The following is a 12,643-nucleotide window of genomic DNA, read 5'->3' as shown; positions in this document are numbered from 1 at the left end:
TTTTTGGTGGAAAACATGACTATCACACTCTGCCCCCTAGTATGCAAAGTAACTCCTGGTTTGCTTAACAACCTCACCGTTCATTTAAGAGCTGAGGGAAGCTAGAAGCCCCGATCTTGAATCACTTGATGACGTCTGTGATTCGCATAACAACCATGGTAAAAAAGGTCGTAAAAACGAGTCTGGACTCACTTAACAACTGTTATGACTTACAACTAAAAATCTGGGCTCAATTGTCGTTAAGTGAAGACTACCTCTATTTAAATTTATTCCATTCATTTCAATTTATACTGCAACATATCTTACACATTGAACAGCTAAACGGTACCAGTTTTTACTTCTTTTTAATAAATGTATCATAAAATATTTTTTTATTGCAGATTTGCAGTCCTGTATGATATGCGTAGCACGTCGTATCTCTACGATAGAGAGGGTATTTTCCCCAAACACAGAGAGCTTTGTTACTAGGCATGATCTTTCAGGTGAGAATTCTACTTGAAAAACCCATCAAATATATATATATTAATGCAAACTACAGGAAAACATGCTTTCCAAACTAATTGCCTTCAAGCATATTATTTATTTATTCATTCATTCAATTTATATGGCCACCCATCTGACATACATAACTCTGGGTGGCACACAACTTTAAAATAAATAAAAAAATACAATTGCTAAAATAATAAAATTAAATTAAATTAAAAAATAGAGCCAGTTTGGTGTAGTGGTTAAGGTGTCAGGTTAGAAAATGGGAGACCATGAGTTCTAGTCCTGCCTTAGGCACAAAGCCGGCTAGGTGACCTTGGGCCAGTCATTTTCTCTCAGCCCTAGGAAGGAGGCAGTGGCAAACCACTTCTGAAAAACATTTTCAAGAAAACTGCAGAGACTTGTCCAGGCAGTCACCAGGAGTCAATGCTGACTCAAAGGCACAAATAGATAGATATATAGATATAGATATAGATATAGATATATTCCTGCACAAGGCAGGAACCCACAAGGCAATTAATATTTCAGAATACTTCTCTTGTAGTGCTTCCAGGTTGCAGTGTTTGCCTATTGTTTTCTGAGCTGAACTGAAATCGTTGGCTTTAAAGGATTTAGGACTCATTATTGAAGGAACTGTCTGTCTGGTTATATGAACTAGTCCACTTAAGGCCCATTTGGAGGTGGCTTAGTTCTGTATTGCTCCTAAATTATAGAATATATTTTCTCCAGAACTGCAAGTGGCCTCCATTCTTTTAGTTTAATAAAAAAAAATTAGGACATAATTTTTATTCAGTTGATATTCCCTACTTATTTCCAGTATTTTATTCATTTAAGGGTCTATGCTTTGCTTATTAATAACATTGCAATGCATATTTCTATAAAGTTTACCAACCCAGCATTCAGGTAATTAAGTATAAAATATAAAAGTAATTTCCAATAGTTTCTTTTTCTGTTTGGCAGGTAAACTTGTTAACATAGATACAAACTCCTTAAGGTCCATGAGACCGGGATTTGAAGATACAATCCGCCGTTGCATTCAGAGATTTTTATGCCAAAACGAAGGTCAGCCCTGGTCAAACAAGCGGCACTATCAGGAAGGTAAAATCTGGTTTCAAAGCCTTTGAGGGGTTAGCTTAAAAAAGGGGGGGTCATTAATTTCTAGGGCCAATTTAAAACAAAAACAGTGAATAGTTGTCTTTGAAGATCTAATTGGAGCATGTATTTTAAATGTATGTACTTTAAAATAAAGTTATCAACTGATGTCTTAATTATGTCAGGTATGATAGGAAGATAAGCCTTTCTTCCACTCTTAAGGGGCAGAATGTAACTGAAGCCTGACAAGCTTAAGAGACCCTTTTAGATCTTGCTTGCTGTCAAAAATATGTACCATTGAATTTCATCACTGCTATCAGGTGATGCTGTGGGGTCATAAAATGGGTACTGGGAGGTAGCGTATATAGCTTGCAAATAGTTCCTGCTTGCTTTAATAAAAGCCTGCCTACTCCAATTGAGACTCTTTATTTCTGCAGGTAAAGATTGTTACAATGAAGCCTGGGCAAAATAGGGCTAGCTCTGTTGCCTATTAAAATATATGCTGTCTTTTTCCCTCCAAAAATGTGCAAATTCATACAGCGAAGCTATTGTTTTTTTGTTGTCTTTCATTGGTATGTGTTTTAGGCAAACGTTAGCGACAACAAACTTGAACTTTTAAAATGTGTATCTTATTTTTCAAGCAACTATTTCTGCAATATGAAATATGAACAGGAAGGTGCTCTTCTAATAAAAATCTGTTTTTCCTCACAGCTTACATGCAAGGCATTGCTGAAACTCCACTCTACCGGTTCTCTTTAGCAGATGGAACAATAGTGACAGCACAAACAAAAAGTAAACTATTCCGAAATCCAGTTACCAATGACCGTCATGGGTTTATCTCTACCCACTTTCTTCAAAGGTAAAAGTACTGTTATATTTAGGATTTCCAATGTATAAGCCTTCATTATATGCTTATTTGAGCAGAATTTTAGATACTAACATTGGTATGTGATATGTTTGAATTGCCTAATAATTAAATTAAATTCAGGTTCAGATAATGGAGAAAGACTGCTTTTCTGTTTTGTAAGCCAGGACTAGAAAACAAGATGACCAAATAGGTCTTGCTAGAGAAGGCATCTTTGTCTGAATGGCAATGATGAGATGGTGTCTTATTTCACAGTACAGTACATGATTACTCGTATGCAGATGATTTTTATTGAAAATTTCCACCCCTGAGTTATGCCTTTGGCTGTAACCTAGTATTATCTAGTTGGTTCAGCAATGTGGATACATAAGCAACTGGGTTTGTTCATATTTTGTGGTTAAGAAATTAACAGCTGAATCTACGAAAAGCAGTTTTCTCCCATGAATATTATTTGTTATATTCAAAAGAAATTACTTTTTGCTCTAGGGTTTTGCTTAGAGATAGTAAAATGGTAGTCCTATGTGTTATTTCCATCTATGTGAGCATAGATGTTGGAGCTTCTGCAGTATCTGAGGCTCTGTTGAGCTAATCACAAGAGGATAGAAATGAAGAAGAAAAGGTGTTTGCTTTTCTTCCTTACCCATTTTTTAAGAAATAGAACTCCTTGCAACTGCTGGCTTGGATAATATGTCACTTTGAGGGCATAGAGTATAATCAGGGTTTGGATTCAATGGAAGTACAGTCCCTCCCATGCCTGCTTGGTACAGCTCCTTTAGTTTCTTTCCTGTGTATTAAAAAATAATATATTCAGTGGGGTTTTCAACTCTTGGCATCTCCAGAAGGTTGGGAGAGGGGAAGTGACAGCACATTCTTCATTACATCATCATACAAATGATACAACTTACAATTCCACCCCAACAGCAGAGCATGCTCTGGTGCCTGGTATTCCCCGCCCACACAAAAAAGGATTATATATTTGTACCTTAACTTGCCAAATCATTAGGAGAGTTTCATGGTATTTAATACTGGGAGGCATAACTCCAGTGAAGAGAGAAATGTTTCTTCTTTTAATCAGTAACAGTGCAATACTGTACATACGTCCTCAGAAGTAAGTTCAGTTTATTACTATGAGATTGTGTGAGGTTTGAGTCTGACCTTGGCTCTGAAAACGAAACTTATTTTGAGCCAGAAGGGGAAAACGAAACTTACCCGGAAAGAGCTGGGGAAATAGAAACTAGTAGTGACTCAGCAGAGCGGGAGAATTCGGAAATGCTGATTGGGCAGAAGCATGCGAAGCAAAAGGCAGCCTGATTGGCTACGGAAGAGAAACAGCACGAAAAGGATCACATAAAAAGGCACTAGTGCCAAGAGCAAACTGCCGGAGACAACCGTTCTACTGTGCCAACAGCTTAGACAGGAGAATCCTTGCTAGGAAATGGAGCCTCGCCTGTAGCCAACAGGGAATCAGTGCCAGCTCCTTCTACTGACACGGATTTACCTCCTTCACACCCTGACTCAGCCGAGTCCAGTCTTGCATTCAGTTCCGAGTCTTGTCTTGCCAATCCAGCTGAGTCCAGCCTTGCTTCCAGTTCCAAGCCTTGTCTTGTTGATCCAGCCAAGCCCAGCCTTGCCTCCAGTTCCAAGCCTTGTCTTGTCAATCCAGCCGAGTCCAGCCTTGTCTCCAGAACCAGAGCCTGGTTTTGTCACTCCAGCAGAGCCACGCCTGGTCTTGCTGATTCATTGAGACAGCCGAATTCTGTCTTGCTGTGCTGCCACAATCTCCTGCGACTCTTGATCTGGCAGCCTTGCCTTGTGTTCCTCCATTGCCTGGGTGGAAATGATTGAATTATATTGCCTATTAATAAGGACTGTTTTCTGTTGTCAATAGTTGGTTGTTAATAAAGATCTTCCTTTTATAATTCTGCCTGGCCATCTCATAGTCTGAACAGGACAGATTATAGCAATTGCTTTTACTATTTAATGGAGATTTGGTGTCCTGTTAATTCCTCCCAGTGTGAAGTTATTCCTTTTTTCTGTACGAAGAAATTAGTTTTGGCTAGATTATTCTCATTCTCATTCTTTATATCTCCTATCTCATTCTTTGATGGCTTAAAATAGCAAGTGATATAGTTGCTATTACTATTAGAGAACATTCCCCTGTGAAACCTGCTGCATTATTTGATAACAATTTAAGTACATTTGAAGTGGTCTTTGAATGAATCTTTAAGGAATACTACAAATTTTATTAGGATGATGGAACAAGAAATGACAGAACTTTTTCATCATTGTCTTTCATATGGGACACTGCCAAAGCATTTAAACGAAGTTACTGTAAATTATTAAAAGCCTCGTGTGGTGCAGTGTGGTAGGCAGCAGCATTGCACCCGAAACTCTCCCCACAACCCGAGTTCAATCCCAGCGGAAGCTGGATTCTTGGGTAGCCGGCTCAGGTAGACTCAGCCTTCCATCCTTCTGAGGCCGGTAAAATGAGTACCCAGCTTGCTGGAGAAGGTGACGACTGGGGAAGGCAATGGCAAACCACCCCGCTATAGTCTGCCAAGAAAACATCATGAAAGTGGTGTCCCCCCAAAGGGTCAGACATGACTTGGTGCTTGCACAGGGGACCTTTCGCCTTTCACCTTTCACTGTAAATTACTAAATGCGTTTCTTATGAAAAAAAGCAACCATTAATTAAAATTATTTTTTTAGAGGAGGTAATTGGAAAGTTATTAACTAGCCATGCTTCCTGTCCATATCATGATTGCTATAGGTCTTAGTTATCTGCTAAGTATAAACTTAACAAGCCTCCAAAACAGATTTTTTATAATACTGAAGTGACAGTGATATTGGAGAAAATAAGAGGTGTCTAGTAAAGTATTGGCCTTAAGACGCAAACAAATTAAGCTTTGTTATATTTGGATGCAAATGAGAAAATATATACAGGTTCCAAAACTATGTATATATCATATATATCATATATGTATGTATGTGTGTGTGTATGTATGTGTGTGTGTGTGTGTGTGTGTGTGTGTGTGTGTATATATATATATATATATATATATAAAAATAAAAATTTTATTCTAAACTATATTTTACCAATTCTTCATGAAGAAAAGATACTATTACAGGATAGTAAATACATTTCTTTGGTGAGGGAATTGTGTAAAATTTCATTGTACAAATTACAGTTACCTTTGTGAAAGTTACATTTAACTTTTCACACTTTTAGGCTTACTACTCATTTTTTATCCTAGATTCAGTCACTGATTGGAACAAGAAACTTCAGAATTCAGTTCCTATTTAGGCGAAGCTCAAGAGTTAAGAATTGTCTCACTGAAATCCTGACTAGTGTTGGGATACTTGTTTGCGTGCAGATCAGTACTTTGGGTTCTGCAAATAATATTTTAAAAAGATTTGATATGAGTCTTGTTTTATGGCATTGTAAGGAATTTGAGAGCTCTTTGACTCGCATGATTTGGTCATGTCCAATCATGGCTCCCTTTTGGTTTCAAGTTACAATATATATATTAAACATAGCCTTGGGGAAAAATATAAATAATTAAAGATTTAAATATGAGGTTGAATTGCACTCATAATATACGGAATTTGACATTTAATGAAGAACTATGGCTTTACTGGGACGCGGTGGCGCTGCGGGTTAAACCGCTGAGCTGTCGATCGGAAGGTCGGCGGTTCGAAACCGCACGGCGGGGTGAGCTCCCGTTGCTAGTCCCAGCTCCTGCCCACCTAGCAGTTCGAAAACATGCAAATGTGAGTAGATCAATAGGTACCGCTTCGGCGGGAAGGTAACGGCGTTCCGAGTCGTCATGCTGGCCACATGACCTGGAAGTGTCTATGACAACGCCGGCTCCAAGGCTTAGAAACGGAGATGAGCACCGCCCTCTAGAGTCGGATTCGACTGGACTTTACGTCAAGGGAAACCTTTACCTTTACCTATGACTTTACTGAACCTGAGCTTGGCAAAAATTCTTTTACATAGATAGAAATTTATACTCCTGACATTAAGGAATAGATTTAATATATATGTTTTTAATCCATTTTTAAAAATGTTGTTATATTCTAAAAATTAGAAGAGGGAACAATGTGTTTCCATGTCGTTTAGATTTAATAATAAGCATATATTTTATGTTGGTATCATATGGATCTTATTTTTCCCATTTTTAAAATTTTAATCACACTAACATATGTGGTTCTTACTGTATAAATACTGATGTATTTGTCATGTTTGTTATACTTTCCTAATAATTTTTTTTTAAATTAAACAGATAAAACAATAAATAATAATGAAAAACAATCAAGTATTTTCTGTACTAAGGAGCAACCAATAACCCAGTAACAACCTTCCCCCTGCAGGCAGGATCAGTACAATCACATCAGACCCCCAAACACCCCTGAATAAGTTTTTTAATGCTTTCCAAAACCCAGAAGGAATGAAGCTGACCTGATCTCATGGGGAATGCTGTTCCAAAAAAAGGGGGGCAGCAACTGAGAAGCCCAGTCCCCTTGTCTCTGCAGATGACATTCCTAGGGGTAGTGACCTGGAGGGAACCTCCCCTTTCTGAAGCCACTGGGAGTAGGAGGTGCCGTTTGACTCATTTACCCATGAAAACCTTACATCATGGAATAATCCTATTTAAAAATGGTGGGAAAGCCCATTTTCTGGAGACACTAAGCCTTTCATATTATTATTATTATTATTATTATTATTATTATTATTATTATTATTATTATTTTGTAGCAGCTCAATTCTGAGGAAGCCATTTTTAAAATTTTACTAGAATTGAACATGAAGTTTGATTTTCCACAGAATGCTCCTTGGCAGATTATTGAATGTTACAGCTTTTGTTGTTGTTTCTGTTTAATCCAGATGCTATTGTTGCTTCTGAAATTATACAGAAGTTGAAGGCTTTGAAAGAATTAACTCTGGTTTCTTGGCCAATAACCCTTTGTTATAGGAAATTGAAGGAAGTTGTTTTTTATTTATGTGAGCTCTTGAAAAATGAACTTGAATGACCTATCATGGTAAACTTGTGGAGTTTGGTTTAAATAATGTGAAAGTCATTTCCTCTGATCTTAAAATGAAGCTAATGTATTGGTTTTAGAAAATTTTTAAATAAGGGTTAGTTGCAATTGCCTTGTTGAAGATGCATCTCAGGAGTTGGAACAGTGATTTGTATGATTTGGACATGTCTTGTTATTGTCATATTTTGGCCTAAATTCAACAGGATTGTTAATATAATACTTGATTGATCATGTTCTTCTTGGCTATATCTTTAGTATTTTAAATCTATCAAGACATCAAGATTTTTGTATTTTGAAGACTTGAGGGGCAGGTAAAAGGGCTTAGGTGGAAGAATAATTCTACTGGAAAGAGAAACCTACACCTGATATGCAGCAGTGGATTGCTGTTGATGTAATGATTATCAACATTTAATCATTTTTTGCTTTTACAAAGGACAGGAAAGAAGAAATTCTGAGAAGCTGGTCAATGTTTAGGAGTTCTACTTACGCCATAATTTTTCAAGCCTTTCTTTCCTTTTTTCCCTTTTATTAATGTTGAGATATTGAATTATATTGTTAACACTCTTGTTTGCATATGTTTCTTCTGTATGTTTAATATAACAAAATTAAAAAGTGGATTTAGAGTCTGATTGGTATTGTATTCCTGTGTTCAACTTTTCAGAGAACAAAATGGGTATCGACCAAATCCTAATACAGTGGGACAGAACATAAGAGCATCTACAACTATGAGCACAAATTCATGTGGTGGTGTTATGAATATGGTGCCTGGGCAAAATATACCTCTTCAAAACAGGAACTATGGCATGGGAGATCCTAACATAATGGGGCAGATGAGTGGTGCTAGATATGGAGGTCCAGGAAATATGGGATCAATGAATTGTGGGCAAGGAATGCAGTCTTTTCCTTATCAGACTAATTATGGATTAAATATCAGCAGTCCACCACATGGCAGCCCAGGCTTGAACGCCAGTCAACCGAATATAATGATATCACCTAGGAATCGTGGGAGTCCAAAAGTGAATTCACATCAATTTTCTCCTGTACCAGGTAAAGGTGTTTTTCTAATTAATACTCCATTTCAGAATATTAAATATTATATTATCTGTTTAGCTACAGAAGATTATTCTGAATTCTTATTTGTAACTCAGTCTTAAAAATATCCCCTGTAGGGTGTTGAAACGTAAACCTAGGACCCAATTTACTCAAATTTGTTGTGCCATTATTCTTTTGTGAAAAACATTACATGGAAAGTGGTTTTGCATTATTTTCATTTTTTCCTCAGACATTTCAAATACTTACGAATAAAAAAAATATTTTTTATTAAATACCTGGTACTTCACTAAAACATGTTAATAAATGCAGATATGGATACTTTCTCCAACATCGGTTTCACTTTCATATAGGTGTACACTCTCCAATGGGACCTGCCAGCAATACCAGCAGCAGCAGCAGCTTTTCGAGCAGCTCCCTTAGTGCTCTTCAGGCAATTAGTGAGGGAGTTGGAACAACTCTCCTATCCACCCTTTCTTCACCAGGTCCTAAACTGGACAGTTCTCCAAATATGAATGTTCCTCTGCAAAGCAAAATGGGGAGCCAGGATTCAAAAAGCCCCCCTGGCATATTTTGCGAACAAAATCAAGTGGAAAGTTCAGTGTGCCAGTCAAACAGCAGGGACTCAAACAGTAACAGAGAGAGCAAAGAGGAGAGCCTTGAAGGTGCTGATCAGAGGGGACCAGCTGAAAGCAAAGGACATAAAAAACTTCTTCAGTTGCTAACTTGTTCCTTGGAGGAGAGAGGGCATCCAACCCTTTCAAATTCTCCCTTGGACTCTAGCTGCAAAGAATCTTCTACTACTGCTACAAGTCCTTCATCTGGTGTTTCATCTTCTACATCTGGAGGAGTTTCTTCATCAAATATGCAGGAGAAGCATAAGATTTTACACAAGTTGCTACGAAATGGTAATTCTCCAGCAGAAGTAGCAAAAATCACAGCTGAAGCTACTGGTAAAGATCCATTTCATGATACTAACACAGTTTCCTGTGGAGAAGTAGTAAAACAGGAACAGATGAGTCCTAAAAAGAAAGAGAATCATGCTCTGCTTAGATACTTGCTTGATAAGGATGATGGAAAAGATCCACTGTTAAAAGACATTAAACCTAAAATTGAAACTGTGGACACCAAGATGGGACAGTGTTGTAGTTCTGCCATACCTACATCAAGTAATGAAAAAGAGATGAAAATAAAGACAGAACCCACAGAAGAGGTAGAGTATGAGTATGCAAGTGTTAAGCAGAATCTCTGTTAAAAATTCTTTAGTCTTTATTTCATTCCACAGGCTTATCTGATAAGCTGTGTCTTCTTAAAAATTCTAACAATCCATGGACAATTAAAACTGCAGAGGGAGTTGTCCTACATGGTTCAGCTTTAGTCCTTAACTTAGTTATATATTAGCAATTTTCTTTGTTTTTAGGTTTTATATGCCTAGTCCCAGGTGGAACCAGTTCTGAAGAGGCATTCCTTTCTGTATGAAGAAAGCTGGAATACCTCTTTTAAGTAGATGCCTCCCATCCATAGGATTTAAAGAACTTAGAAATAGTTAATATTTTAAAAGATGGAATACTTTAATAAATAAATATTTTAAAATTATTCAGTTGGATTAAAGAAATAAAACAAACTAAACAATCACTGTAAGTTTCTTTTTTCCAAGTTACCCCTTAAATGGGTAGTGTGCATGGGTTTACAGAATAGTTGTTTTTATTCTTCCCCATCAAAAAAGTACTCTGTAATTTTTTCCCCCAGACTTTATTTTTGTTGATTTAAAAGTTAATGCTAAGTCTCAGAGGGGTATGTTTTTGAGTCCACATTAGTTTACACAATTCACTCTAGAAATTTAAAAACTAAATTCATTTTTTAAAATGTTGTTTTGCAGATGAGTGGTGATTTGGTGGATAATTTAGATGCAATTTTGGGAGATCTAAATAGCTCAGATTTTTGCAATAATCCTGTACCTACAAATGGAGTTAATATGGGAAATAAGCCACCTCTGTGCCAAGGAAATACACCAATGGGTAAGGGATTATTTGTGCTCTGATCTTGTTTCACGAAATAGCTAGTAAATTGATTAAATGTCCTTTAAACAAATTTCTAGTTTAGTTTAGTTTAAATGTCTTTTAAAGTAGTTATTTAGTAAAAAAAACTCCTTTCCCTACAATAGTTTTGATCTTCCCCTCCACTGCAGCTGGCTGATCAACACTGTTGATCAGGGAAGGTGGACACAGATTTGTATGCCTCCTTGTTTATGAATTAGTGAAAGCACTAGAGCAGTTCATTTTTAATGTTAGGTTGCTTATTACAGATAATCTCAATTTAGAAAAATAAGACAGAATAGAAACTTGCACCATGGTCCTACCTTAGGGAGTTTTAATTTTTTTCTTTCAGTAAAGCAGTGTCTTACATTTAATATGATGTTTTTACCTTTCATTTTGCATATTAAATTGTCTTTTCTAAACCTTTATAGAGTTGGGCATGTAGCTGTAGAAGAGATACAAACTGTACAGATCCAAGGAGAAATGTTATATCAATTTAATTTATCATATTGGAATGTAAGATTTTCTGGAGCATTTCACCATATTTTTAAACAATTTCTTTAATAATAATTGAATACACATACAGAAACATTTTTTACAGATGATGCACTTACAATTCCATTTTAATTTTTCAATAGGTGTTAGAAGTCCCCAGCCTAGGCAGACCAGCCGCCCTCCTTTCAACAGAGCCCTGTCTTTAGATAGTCCTGTATCAGTGGACTCGGTCTCATCAGTGAGAAGTGTCAGTTCATATTCCATGTTACAGAAGCAAAATATGATGGCTGAGAGACCAAGAATGATTGAAAATCAAGAAAATTTTGGAGCCAATATGGGTTTGTTAATTCCCCTTTTTACCTTAACCAGTATCCCAGAATTTTAATAAACTGTATCTATATGATCAAAAGTTGATTTGCAATCTGCCAGCAAACTGGTATTATAAACTGTAGGCTGGTTGGTTTGCAAATTTGAGGTTTGAAGCAACGAATGATTGACATGACTATTGCTCTACTTTGGAGGCCAAAGCATTTGGTGCATAAAGTGCAGAATGGATAGAAAAGTGAAAGAGTTCTGAAATATGGATTCCGTATAAGTTTGAAGCTCAGACGTTGCATTTCAAACAATTACAAGTATGAATCATAGCTTAGGATACTTGAAATGTTACCCCCACCTAAAAAACTTTGGCCCTTCTGGTGGAAATATCTGCATAGCTCACAAAATGCTCCTGTACGGGAGTTTCCTGACTTTCATATGTTGGTAGTGCAGTTGGAATCCAGAGGTAGAAAAGCCATTGTGTAGTTTTTCCCAAATCTTAAGTTTTCAGTAAGCTGTAGTTCCAGCGCATACCAGGTTGGGGGGAAAAGTGCTTTAAGATGTGCAATACTTTCAGTCCTGGCCTATAATTACAATCTGAAGGGGAAAGAAAGCAGAAATGCCTACTTTAGCAAAGTGGATTGTATTCCATATTTTTCAGTAATGAAAGTAAAGTGCTTTAAATATGTTGATTTTTCCAGGGGTATCTAACAGAAATGTCTCTGTGAATCAGCATTCAGCAAGCGATTGGAGTCTACAGAATTCAAAACTGAACAGGATGGAACCTACAGCTTCTGGTTCAATGGCAAGGGCTGGGTCAGACTGCAGCCCTTCTCTTGCCAGGTCCTCAATGGGAGGATCCATGCCTGGTTTGCCCATGAGGTCAAATAGTATGCCTGGCACCAGATCAGTGCTCCAACAGCAAATGATCCATATGAGTGAGTTATAACCATTGTTATTTACTGAAACCCATAATTACTAGTATTTCAGATCTTTAGCATAGCCATAATTTCTGAAACTTCTTAAGACTTTTAGCAAGCAAATATATATGGAATTCTGGAAGCCCCCCCCCTTTCTCTCCCCCCTCCACTATATTTTTTCCCCAGCCACTAATTACTACTTGGATATTTTTATACTTTACTCTGGACTTTATTACTCATTTCTGTTTGGATCAGATTTTGAGACTTGTTATGATTCAGATACAAATCACTTGGTGCATAAAGCACGCTACCCTAATAATATATCTTGTATTGTGCTTGTT

At 37.0% G+C, this 12,643-nt stretch overlaps 1 protein-coding gene across 4 annotated transcripts in view; it reads left to right on the top strand.

Annotated features, from left to right (window-relative positions):
* Positions 1-12,643, top strand: part of NCOA3 (nuclear receptor coactivator 3) — a 221,839-nt gene that overhangs the window by 89,148 nt on the left and 120,048 nt on the right. For all 4 annotated transcript variants that reach the window (XR_010067532.1, XM_063297102.1, XM_063297100.1 and 1 more), the window contains exons 9-16: positions 381-482; positions 1,447-1,584; positions 2,290-2,437; positions 8,148-8,533; positions 8,890-9,749; positions 10,416-10,554; positions 11,211-11,405; positions 12,084-12,320. Coding sequence is in view for 3 of the 4 variants with exons in the window: in XM_063297102.1 (XP_063153172.1) it covers positions 381-482; positions 1,447-1,584; positions 2,290-2,437; positions 8,148-8,533; positions 8,890-9,749; positions 10,416-10,554; positions 11,211-11,405; positions 12,084-12,320 (2,205 nt within the window). In the remaining variant the exon portion in view is untranslated. The remainder of the gene's footprint in view (positions 1-380; positions 483-1,446; positions 1,585-2,289; positions 2,438-8,147; positions 8,534-8,889; positions 9,750-10,415; positions 10,555-11,210; positions 11,406-12,083; positions 12,321-12,643) is intronic.

The sequence above is a fragment of the Candoia aspera genome, chromosome 3 (assembly GCF_035149785.1).
Source record: "Candoia aspera isolate rCanAsp1 chromosome 3, rCanAsp1.hap2, whole genome shotgun sequence".
NCBI classification, from domain to species: domain Eukaryota; kingdom Metazoa; phylum Chordata; class Lepidosauria; order Squamata; family Boidae; genus Candoia; species Candoia aspera.
Note: the sequence above shows the minus strand (reverse complement) of the source record. Positions and strands in the feature narration are given on the sequence as shown.